The sequence below is a fragment of the Columba livia genome, chromosome 4 (genome assembly GCF_036013475.1).
Source record: "Columba livia isolate bColLiv1 breed racing homer chromosome 4, bColLiv1.pat.W.v2, whole genome shotgun sequence".
Lineage (NCBI taxonomy): Eukaryota > Metazoa > Chordata > Aves > Columbiformes > Columbidae > Columba > Columba livia.
This window is the reverse complement of record NC_088605.1, coordinates 13,654,497-13,667,370: the sequence shown is the minus strand read 5'-3', so window position 1 is coordinate 13,667,370 and position 12,874 is coordinate 13,654,497. Positions and strand designations below refer to the sequence as shown.

At 38.3% G+C, this 12,874-nt stretch overlaps 1 protein-coding gene across 1 annotated transcript in view; it reads right to left on the bottom strand.

Annotated features, from left to right (window-relative positions):
• The window catches only part of EVC2 (EvC ciliary complex subunit 2), a 75,712-nt gene that overhangs the window by 47,295 nt on the left and 15,543 nt on the right, over window positions 1–12,874 (bottom strand). Inside the window, 4 exon segments of the mRNA XM_065060464.1 lie at window positions 3,029–3,180; window positions 4,697–4,831; window positions 9,782–9,844; window positions 10,971–11,080. Coding sequence (XP_064916536.1) covers window positions 3,029–3,180; window positions 4,697–4,831; window positions 9,782–9,844; window positions 10,971–11,080 — 460 coding nt within the window.

The following is a 12,874-nucleotide window of genomic DNA, read 5'->3' as shown; positions in this document are numbered from 1 at the left end:
TGTCCCTGTCCATAAATATTGAACACATGCTCTTTAATGTGTTTGCTAAACAATTTGGCACTGTCACTTCGTAAAAGGCACGGACTATCAACATAGCTAAATGTTGTAAAGAGAACAAAAAAATCATGTGGCTCTTACTTTTCTGAGTAATTTTCTCATTTGTGTCTGGACAAAAGAACAAAGCACCAGAATAATTCCAAAAATGTTTACTATCACAGTGCAATTTAAAAAGAATATATCAACTATGTTGGCAAGCTTACATGTATGCCATGCAGAGAAAACGACAAATAGCTGAACCAACGCATGCAGAAGGAATTATTAAACTAGTATACAAGCAAGATGTTGGTTGGTTGAAAATATCTAAAGTATCAAAAGCTCTCTAAGAAAAGCCCCTATACTTTCACCGCCCCAAATAATAACAAGGATTGTTATGCTAAAATCCATATTGGTATACATTTGACACAAAAGAATTGCACGCAAAATACAAGGCCAGTTCTCATCCTCAGTATGCTGCCACTCCTCTGAGACAATACAAGCCTCATTCCTCAACTCCGTACAGAAAACCCAACTATTCTATTGGGCGATGATGAATGTAATAAACCAAAATGCAACACTGTGGAAAAACTGATTCTGACCACAACTAGTAAAATTACAACATTTCATTCAAGGGCAGAATCCATTCAAATCGACTTCAATTATCCATTAATAAATCAAAAATGCACCATCTTTCTTTGTTCCATTATGTTTTGCAAATTTCTATCCTTAAGGCAGGCAATTCAGTAAAAAGAAGGATTTTGGTTTCAGCCTAGATCACTATCATAGAAGCTCCTAAGGCACATTACTTTGTCTTTGGAATCAGCTAAAACCTGGATAATGTACAACAGTTTATTAAGTACAAACTAAAATGAAACCTTCGAGTAATATAGGTCAGAAGTTAAAGGACAGCTTTACCCCAACTTGCAGAATGAATTAGGAACCAACACTAAGAGATGAGGAATCATCCTAAGCTAGATACTGTATAAAAGCATTAACAATGAGAGATAAAAGATGGGGTGTATTATATTATAGCTACTGAAGAAAGCAAATCAATATTGCACATATCTAATACAGGCTTTAAAGCAATGCTTTAACCATTTTAGCAACTAGTATGCAGGACTGGGATTCATTTCACCCACCTCCAGATCCCTACAGCCAAGCTAATCAGCCCAGGCTTCAGGGTCAGTGGGCACAGCTCCCATACAAGTCATTTTTTGGAAGTCTACTTTAGGATGAGCATAATCATAGCCTAGAAGTGCTCTTTTTCACCCCTGAGTAGAAAAGGTAACTCTGGGCTGTAGGAGTTTGTGCAGGAGTTCACATGGCAGAGATCCTCAGTCAGTCAGATAAAATGCACCACCAATGAGAGAGGAATGGGTATGTAGTAACTGAATACACATATTCAACGTGTGCCAATAAAAAGAGGGAAAGAATGGAAAACAAATGGTAAGTGCATCTGCGTGTCATCTCCTAACAGAAAATTAATCAGAAGGTCCAGTTTAAAACTTAAAAAAAAATAGAAGAATTGGGATAATCTAAATAGGGATTAGGAAGCACCCAGTGCTAACAGGCAGAGGCTGATTCGAGCCCTTCACAGTAACAACCACCACCTTTTCAATCATCTTGTGTAGAAGGAACCACTACAACTCTGCCTGCCTTTGTGGTCCGTCTACCATCCTCATACTGGAAAAAGGAAAAGATAACTCAGAAAGTGGAGAAGGTTAGTGACTGTTTGCTAATGGGCATCTATTTTATTCACTGCAATGCTCTACCTCCTTAGAGGCAGACAAGATAGAAACTGTGAGGAAAGAAGTGGAAGCAAGAGAGACATTTGTGCTAACTGTGAAAGAATATAAAAAAATCTTAAGTCCCTGTATACATATTCAAACCAAGAAATGAATCCTCGTTTATGGATTTAGAAATAATTCAGTTATAAAAATAATCCTATCCAAAGGCTTGCAAGAATATTTACTTTCCTAAACCGCAACATATCTGAAAATAGTCCAATATTTTTTTTCAAATTAGCTATATATTCACTATCCCTAAAACAAATTAAAACTAACATGAGTTTAAAAAAATGTTTGATCTTGTTCTTCTTAACAGTCACATAATGATTTTCAGGACAAATCTTCTCAAAGCCTGACTTGCTATATAGTTATAAAAGCAAGGACCAATATGCCATTTACAGAGATAGTATCCCAATTATCAAAGAAATGCAGGAAATAATAATGCTGTTAGTTACCCTTTGAGAAAGCAAATTACTTCCACAGTCATGTAACTTCTCCTTTTCAGCTTCTGCAGACTTTACAGTTGCATAATACTGCCTGTAACCTGACTTGCCAGGAGCTAACAGTAAGACTGAACAAACAAAATCTGCTGTGTCCTCACATCAGACCTTTTTATCAAATTCAGCTGAAGAACAGATGACCTTTAACAGCGGCATGTTTCTGTCAAACAGCCCTGACCGGCCTTTCAACAACATCAGGAGAGTTTCTCTGGTCTACCCAGTGGTCTCTCCGATGGCAAGCACATGGTGTTGTTCTGGCAGCTTTACGAACTGTCACCCCTTAGACTCTGATTCAGGTTTTTCCAAAATATGCTGCTACATGGCAATGCTGGCACCCCTTTTGAAAACTGAATGTGTTTAGCAGCAGTAGAATACAACCTTTCAACATTTTCTTACACACAGAAAAGTTTCCCTTTACTTAGTGAACCACAGCTAAGCAAAACTATATGTTAATTTGGGTTGGGAAACTTGCATGCCTAAGGCCTAGATGGAGCTGTGACTTCTACAGGTAAAGCAATATGAAACATGACAATTTTCAGTTCCCATATATAGCTATTTAATACAGTTCAAAAACCTAAAGTAGGGCAGTCATATACGTAAACATATACTATGAAGAAAAATTAAAAGGTAGCTACTCAAAACATGTTCAAAGGTTCGGCTGATGATAAATGTAACAAATGTAATATAATAGCAGTGAATTCTTACTCTTCTAAAGCCTGAAGCATGTTGCCAGATTCTTCAAAGGACAGAATATCGATGATTTTATCATTCATAACTATATCTTCACTGAAGAGATCACCTGAATTAAATAGAGAATGCTCCAGTTTGTGATTTTGACTGAGATCATGCTGTATCTCCTAAAAAAAAAAAAAAAAAAAAAAAAAAACAAGTAAGCTTCAGATTATAAAAAAAATAAAAAAATTTACACTGAGCATCTGATCTAATTTTATTGCAGGTAACTCTGGGGAAGAAGGTTCCTACTTGTCATCAAACCGTAAAGCTGGAAAGGGTATAAAGAGATTGTACAATTCAGATATGTATCTAAAATCAAATATACTACTTTTGTTTCAGGCTGAATTTCTTGTATGTAACTGATCCAGAACATGAATAAAGAAATTAATGGAGAAGACAGAAGACTTTACATTGACTTCAGTAGACTTGTGAAAACCTTCTAGGAGGTTATCTTCCCTTATAAAATTTATAGGTCAATTTCTAAAAGATTACTATGGTATACAAATTATATATGGCAAGATTACTGTATTACAAGGCGAACAAAATTAAAAGCTAATCCTATGAATGATGGAAGTGATTCAGTTCACAGTTCAGTGGGACTCCCTTGAGAAACAGCACACAAAAAAACAGTACAAATATCTCATCCTAGGACCAAACTGGCCCTTTTTTTAAGGTTTCATTATCACAGCTTTTTATGTAAAATGAAACAAAGCACATGCTTTTCATTTAAAGGGATTATATTTTCAGGCATAAAAAAGAAAATAAATTGTTGATAGAGTAATTTTCAGCTGCAGAAAATAAGGCTGGAAGTGATTCTGCTCTGTCCAGATGGATGGGATATCTACCACTGTCTGAGCAAAGGAGGGGTTCATACCTCTGAGCACACCGCTACTAGGGCACTACTCCAACCACTGCAACATTCTGATTGAGGTCTCTAGCTCCCTCCCATTGAAGCTGTCCCACTTTACATAAATTCCTAAAAAATTAGTTGAAGCAAGGGCTGAAACTTGGGCCAACCTGATGAATATTTATCAGGGACTGTATTTTCTCTCTCCAGCCCTGTATAGACTGAAACACTTTCTCCAAAACAACACAGCCCGGACAAAGAACACTGAAAATGCTCCATCCTCAAACCCAACTGTTTTGGTTAATAATTCAAGAGACTAAAGCATATCCAAGGCACTAAGACCTAAACTCAAATCTTTATTCCTGATAATCTGAAATACAATTTGGATCCAAGTCTCCTGTGCTCGAGGTAAGTGGTCTACTCCCTGGGCAACTGCTTAGAAGCCACAGACACCTTTCCTCTCTCTCATTTTGGGGGTTGAAGAAGAGAGGAGGAAGGAAGAATATGGAAACAAAATGAATAGCTAAAGGGTAATCTCGCTCCAGTCTGAAGCAGTTACTGACAGCAGTTCTTTTGATCAGATTATCATTCTTATACACCCCTCTAAATCTGATTGTGCTAAGTATTAGAGGTTGTAGGGATTACATTACCTGCGAATCCAATCCATCACCTGGCGGCTTTTTAACTATCTTCAAATACTCTTTAGACAATATGGGTTAGTTAGCAAGCCATATCATCAGATATGATCAATGAAATAAATTAAATAAAGTACCATTACAGACAGTATGACTCACCTGGTTTTTATTATGGAAATTCCATTTTAATATTTGTGTTCGGTAAACAATGAAAAAACCAGCACATGTCAATACAAGGGAAACAAAAAAAGCAATGAAGAACCCCAAAGCATGGATGGCATGGCTGTATGAGATCTGAAATTAAAAGACCATATTATTAAAATTATATTTTAAATAGATTTAAAGATCAGACTCAAAGACTATAACTCTAAGCAACATGGTACATAATTTTTAAATGGCTTCGCATAACTTCAGGGTTTCTCGGCAGTGAGTTATAACTACTACATTTTTATTAATATTTTCAAACAAGTGTCTATTTCCCATAGATTTTCAAGTGAGGATGGTTCGTTGTGTTCAACTAGTCCAATTCCCTGTGTAACTCCAAGGAACAGAACTTCCACAGATTATGTTTTACGTGCTGTGACTTTTGGGTGTCCTGTACTTAGTAGCCTGTTTTCCAGTGTTGCCAAACTCTCCTAAGTCTCGTTGAAATTTATGGTATTTGATGTTGCTCAGAGTCTCTGAAAAATGAGTCTAATGTTGGCTACCTTCAATTAATGGCTATTTCTCAATACAATAAAAATAAATGTGGTGAGTAATCACCACAGGAAAATTGCACCAATATCGGTTCAGAATAAATATGTAACTGAGAGCTGACAAAACCACCCCATTTGTTTGCACCCTTGTAATTTCTGCATGAGCCAGAGTGAGAAAAGAATAACAGGAGTACCAGAACTGCGAGCCAGCTAACAACTTTGTAGGCCTTTCACTTTAGCTCTTAATTTAATCTTCAAATTGAATTGCATTAAAAATTAATTTTTATTTCATGCTTCATGTAGCAAAGTTAATTCAGTGTTTGTTTAATTCTTTGAGATCTCTGGATGAAAAGCATAGCACAGCCATTAGTATAATGTTTCACCACAAACTAATCACTCTGCTGAGGCTAGAAAGTGTAAATAATTAACAGGCTCCTTGCAAGCTGGATTTGGTCATCTCTTGGAACAGAAACCTGAGAGCATTACATGGAGTCAATGATAATTCTGCATTGGAAGTGATAATCAATTGTGGTCCACAATTTGAAAAGGATTTATTCCAATTTAACAGTAGAATTTTATCCTCTTACTGCATAGTTGTTCTCTCCCTGCTGTCATTTGTCTAACTGAAAGGAACCACTTCACATCAGACTTTGTGGTTTCCCAGGCTCAAGTCCTCAAAGCTGCTGGAGATGCTCACCACTCATTGATTTAAACCTGACTTCAGCTGAATTAGGTGATAGTGTCATTATCAAGGAGATAATCAAGATATTAACACAGGCTAATATTTGGCACTGGCACAGTTCCAAGAAGATCCAAAGTTTGCTTTACAGTATTGTACATGTAGAATCAACAATTGCTCTGACAGGCAGAGGTAAGTTTGGTTTCGTTTATTGTTTTATTTTGTTTTTTAATGTGATTAGTCTAAAATAATTAAACTCAAAGCACTTTGAGGTTCATTAAAATGTTTGGGACTAAGTATTTATCTGAGTAAGCCAGCCATGTGCTGAATTCCTTCTAATACATTTCAATATCTTTAAGTTTTAAACAGAAACATGAAAGAAAAGGAAAAGAGGAGCAACACATTAATTTCCCAGTTACATGTGTCATTACCAACATACTGAAAGTTTTTTCTTGATGTAGCTTCCTACTACTTTGGCCAATTGCTTCTGTTGCACTCCCCTGTAATACGGCCAACCACTAAGGACACTCAGCACATCTACATGAGCATCAGCACCAGCTCTCTCCTCCCCGACTCTGCATTGCCTCTAGTTCTCTGTCATGAGCTCAGTTAAAGCTGCATCACTTTGCATCAAAATAACTTCATCTTGAATTACAATTATGTAAATATTAAGTAACTCCTTTTCCTAACCTAGTGTTTACTCCCTTCACAGATCAAAAAGTTTTAGCCCATACCCCTTGAACAGTCACAGAGCTAACAAACATTTGTGTGTGACTTGGAAAAAATACAATTCCTATTAAGTCAACCTGCTGTCCCCAGCTTCTCCAGTTGCACTAGGTGGCCAAGACAGAATCACAGAAGGGTTCTCCTTGAGCTCTGCCACGCCAAGGTTCTGCCTGAGGTCCCACCGCTTTGAAGAAACAGGAGATGCAGTAGACAATACTTAGGAAAAAAAATGCTGCTTTGAACCACTTCATCATTTTGTCTGAATTCACTCGCATTTGTCTAATTTCCAAGCACTCTGTGAAATGTAGGGATCTCTTCAGGCTTCTGGGGAAAGCAGGAATCTGGTGAGCCTATGGGTTCAGTGAAGATGAAATGAAGCTGGTTAAGTTCTGGTGGAGAAAAGGCACTGGCTAGGGAACAATCCTGTGTTTTCTAAGTAAGAGGCAGGGCCTAAGACAGGACAGACACTCTACACCTGGGCGGGCAGTTCTGTCAGAGGTTAAGCTCTGATGATGAAAAAGGGACAGGGAATTATCTGTGAGACAATGTGTTCTGGAAGGTCAGGCCATGTCCCTGGGTGGCTGCAAACCCAAGCAGGAGGACACAGCAGGCACCTAATGGCATCAGAAAACATTACAACAGATTCTGTGGGGCAGGTGCCAGAGCCCCCACACAAGCCACAGTGGGAGACCAGTGTTGGCACTGCAGGCCAGCCTTCAAACCACTGACACATCAGTGAGCCTCAAAACCCATATCCTGAGCTAACTTCTAAAGCCATCTCAATAGCAAGAAGAGGCATTACAGGACCAATTTTTTCCAGTAACTGCTGTGCTCCCAACCGATTTGAAGGATGCTGAGGGAAGCAAGCCTGGTAAAAATCAGATTCAAATAATTACTATCATTCATCCCATGCAATGTGCTCAGATGGGAGAACTTCCTTTCATTCTTTTCACTACAGCTACCTCCTCAGCATCAAACCCAACCAGCCGAGGGCAGAGACACACGGCACTCACAGCCTCTGTAGTGCTGTGCAAGGCATCTGGCACGGACACTCAGCAACACTCATATTTTTTTCATAACCCACAAAACTACCTTGTCACAGGCAACCAAACACTTTCTTCCAATTGCACAGAAGAGAAAATCCACAGGGTTTGTAAAACTTTAAAGAATAGCAAGTGTGCAAACAAAGCACATGAAAACCAATGGGACCAGCTTAGCATAGCACTTGCATGACTACGTAATCAACTCTTTTCTGTCCCCAAAGTCAACATTTAGTCACACATGAGTGTCGGCTTCATCATGCCCATGAACAGGTTGAAGTAATGATTTTTAATAAATAAAATTTGATATTGAGAGCATTTATGCCAGCTGAAGATATGGCTGCAATACAATACATCACACCTTTTTCAGCTGATTGTAATTTCCTTGCACAAACTGATTCGATTCTGTTAATTCTGGAACACCTTATGTTTGGCCACAGCCCAAAGGCAAATGTTATGAATGTGAAACATGATGTGTTCCATAATTCCTAGGCTTTATTTTTCAAAAATTAACAGTATTCTCCACATACCCTTACCACACATTTTAATTACAAAACCTCTTCACTTAGTAATTTCAAATGCAGCTGAGCCAATTTTACCTAGCTATGGAATAGTCCCCAGGAACTTGTTGAGGTCTAACTATCAAGTTCAGGTTGGAAAAAAAAAAAAGCAAAAAACAACACTATGAAGGTTTTAGATATAAAGGAATTTTCACAGTGGGCTGAGATCAATGTAGCATACAGTCTTAGCTTAGACATCGCCAGCTGCTGATGATCAATTCACTCTGAACTCTACAGAAAACCATTCATGAAACTATTTTCCTAACCCAGTCAGCTACTGCATGGCTTATACGTTTAAGACCAAGAGTTTCCAAAAAGATGCATTTATTTTAATTCTAAGCATAATTCTTAGCTATGCAAATGTCCAATCCTTTTAAATCTTACTAGATCTTTATCCAGCAACAATAAGCCCTCTAGCTGATGCATAGTTTTACTTTATATTACGTGTAATTCTGGCTTTAATTTTAACAGAATGAGAATTGATCTTCGATTATGAGAAAGTCGAGTCTAGACTTATGTCTTTTACACTAATAGAAGCTAGCAGGGCAAGAGATCCCCAGCAAAAAGAGAATACTGGAACAAGAGCCTCCTGTGCCAAATTTCCAAATAGACTACTGATTTTAAAGGAGGAACAGAACTCACGGGACAGGTCTATGGAAGAAATGAGTGGTCAAGGCCTCAGGACCTCTACACGTAAGACCCATCCACATGAACTTGAGATTTCAGATGATGCAACCATGGCAAAAATGTTCTGGAGTGAAACAAACTATTTTCTTTATCCTGACCACAAATAATCACAGTGTTCTTGCCAATCCAGCCACAGCTCCTTCAAAAAAGACCCCTTGCAACACAGCAGCCTGCCAAGGTAATGAAGGGGGAGAAAAATGAAACTGATGGATGCAGTGGGGAGTTCTCTAATTAAAAATTATCTAGAATAACACAGTTTGTTACAATCAATGTAATTGTGAAGGTTTATTTGGCCTCTTAGAAACCATGTTAATTCAGATGACAAGAAGATATGACTTTGAAAGGACAACTGGTCAAAAAACTAAAGCAAATATAAACTATGCCTCTCTTACTGTAGTTTTATTTCTCAGGCTCCCCACCCAGCCATTTTTTGATTTGTGTATCAGCATGATACAGAAACCTTTTCTCAGCAGCTGGAGGGTAACTCCACCCTTTTGGAAAAGGCAAAAACTTTCTCATAGTGAATGCACAGGAGAGGGTGAACATATTCCTCCTTAGAATTCTCTCTGCCTGGACAATTCTTCAAATGAGAAAGCATGGCTAGTAATATAATGGAAGTTTGCAGATTTTCTATATTCAATATTGCTGCTTTAAGACAAAGACTTCCCAACTTGACTCCTGTTTTTTCCTCTTAAAACTAGAGAAGGCAGAACTTGTGTATGATTAATAGCCAGTAGAGGAGTGATCAGATATAAGCACAAGTACATCCAAGTACATCCATAGCTCCTTGGATTTTGTTTAGATTGTCCATAAATTTAAGCACAACAGTCAACAGAATACCAAATTATAGAACCTACCTTGGTCTTTCCTTCTTCGGTTATGGTGAGGGATGCTGTCAGTGATATGAGATCTGTTTTATTCTGAGAGAGAGATAAAAATACTACATGTATTAAAAAGAGCAGAATCTACTGGCAAATAGCCCAGAGTTTCTAGAAAAGCTTCTCCTTAGAAGATAAGCTATACCTCTCATTAAGCTTATAGCTGAAATTAATCAGAAAAACACAGTGTACTTAGTGGTAATGCTAACAGACATGGAAGCAGCTGCTCTGTGGGATACACTCCTAATCACACAGATGCCTATTCTGGTGCTCACAGAATTACATTTTTTCTGTGCCTATAAAATCTAAGCTGACTAAAAATGCACAGACCAGGAGCAAAAGTCAGTGCATACATCTCTACTGTTATGATTCCCTGCTTTTTGAAGTCTTGCCCTCTGCCACTCTAGTACCACTCTTATGCACATTGAACACTTTCTCCTCTAAAACAAAGGAGATATAGCAAGTTGAAGTGAAAATACATCTGCATGTTCTATTTACATGCAATTACAAAAACCACATGAAAAATATCAAGCCATATTTAAGAATTAGAAAATTTTATGTTGGAAGAAACCACTTGTCCTGCCTCCTACTCAAAGCTGGGCTACGTCCAGCGTTAGACCAGCCTTCTCTGAGCCTGGTAGAACTGAGTTCTCAAAAATTATGGAGGACGGAGATTCCTCAGCTTCTCTGAAAAATCTCTTTCAAAGCTTCATAACTTTCATAACAAAAAAAGCATCTTCCTTATGAGCAAGCAGGTTTTTCTCTGCTGCAACTTCCTGGTTGGTTTTTATTTTGTCTTAACAAATTATTTTCTGATAAAAATACAGCAAAACTTTCAATCTCTCACAGACTACAAGAATACACACATAAGTTAATGGAATACTATGATTTCCAGGGTACAAAGACAAATTGGAGAAAAATACAAAAATAGAGAGAAAAGCTACAGGACAACATACAAATATACTTCACCTATTTAAGGAAGCCTAGGACTTCCTAAGCCATGAAGAATAGCTCATGTACTTATAAATTCACATTAAACAATCAGAGAGCCAAAGAACCTCATTTCAGTATACACAGGCCTCATGGCTTAGGCAGACAAGAACCACCTTGGAAACTTTTTTTATTAACAAAAATTGTGAGGAACAAAATAAAATTGTAAAGCAAATACCTGTGATGAACTCCTGAAAGTCAGCTTCGCAGGCAGTGTCAAGACCCTGCCATCCCACACTTCTTTTGTATCAAGACATGCGGAATAGTTGATTGCAAAGTATTCTCCGCCTGTTAAGAGAAAAAAAAAAATCGACTGTGTAGATTAAGCACGTGACATACATCTACCAGTGCAACAGCGGCCTCTGAGTAATTGTGTCCGCATTTTCTTAAACAGAACAGTAGCTACACTGACTCGAAAACAACCCAGTATGGTTGCACATCTTTTTTTACAGAAGACTGGGTGTCAGTCTCTGAAGAGTTGAGCACCCAGCTGAGCTCAGCTGCAGTTACAGATGTTTGTGAAATCTGAAAAGCAAGTTCAATACGAATAAAACATCTGAGGAGCTTTTTAGATTCCCCTTTAGACTGTGCCTCCTCACCAGCAAAAGTGCTCTCTGAGGAGCCGAGCTGTACTAAGCTGACATCACTGACTTCACAGGAATTCAGCAGAGGCAGCCAGAGCCGACTAGCACAGTCCAGAGAGGAGGGATACCGATAGATTTGCTCTTTCCCAGGAAAATCTGAAAGATCTCTGGGGAAGGCTTGGGAAAGCAGTGGATCTTCTCCCTTCCAGCTGAGCAGATGCCCCACATCCAGAATAGAAAGCTCCTGGCCACGAGCCCAGCAACAACCTTTGTATCTGCTGCCTCTAAAAACTCAAGCAAATTTGGCCCAGGTCCTGGAAACTGCATCAAATGATGCCTCAAGCTACTGAAAAGCATCATGTTTTGCCTGATACTAGAACTCAACATGAGATATTTACGTAATATAAATATATACGTACTGTATACGTATAAAAAATACGTAATTTTTTTTAAATAAAATGGTCAGTCTACATTACAAACACTAACTACTTGGTTTTCCTCTCACTGAAACCAAAGAGAAATCCGATTGAGATTTCAGCTGAATTTTGATTCACAGTACACTGGAGCACTGAAAAATTATTATGGCTAACATGAGGCATGACAGTACATAGCCAAATGTAGTTACAGGCCTTCTGTCCATCCCCAGTGGCAAGACAGGGGCTGAGACCAGGACTGACATAGTAATGACCGAACACTATGCAGAAATCTGTTCTGCTGGATTCTATTCCACTTCAGTATTCTTCATGCTGATTGTGCAACTTACACGGGCCGGTAAAGCTAGATTCAGTTCCAGATTCAGTAAGTTCAATAACTGCTCCAACTTGTGTTTACTAGATCGGCTCTGCAAGATGGTTTTCCTTCCCAGCCTTGAATCTTTCTTATGAACTCTGTTGAGAGCCAGCAATTTCATGATGTTTTCAAAAAACCCAGCCCCACTATCAGTTCCACTCCTCACACTGATGTTATCAGAAATGGAGTCTGGCTATCCATTTGCAATCAGAGAGCAACCCTGGGTCTATCTATTTCCCTTGCCTATTTGGAAATCTTTCACCAGTAAAACACAACCATAACCCTGGGCACTTCAACAATACACAGATCTTACTAAACATTTCTAAAGCTCTAAGAGAAATATCATGACTCTCAAAAGCATGCAACTAATTTTCTATCTGCTTGTGCTTAGGAAAAGTGAGATAAGGAAATCAAGAAAAATAAGATTTTACGAAGGTGAAATGATCCAACTGCTACCAAAGGAACAGACTGATTCCAAGAGTAGACAGTTTTATCTCTCTGTTACTAGCTTGGATTTTATAATTTGCTCAGTTTGAGGAAAACAGATACTGAGAAGAGCTGCCTTATTTCTGATGAATCATCTTTCATTTCGCAATTCCAACGGACTTCAATACCCCAGGAAGCCAATTTGCCTGCTTGGCTCAAGAAGGAAGACTTAACAGGTTGATTAAATGGCTTGTACAGCAGCTTTTAAAAGTATCCAAAATGA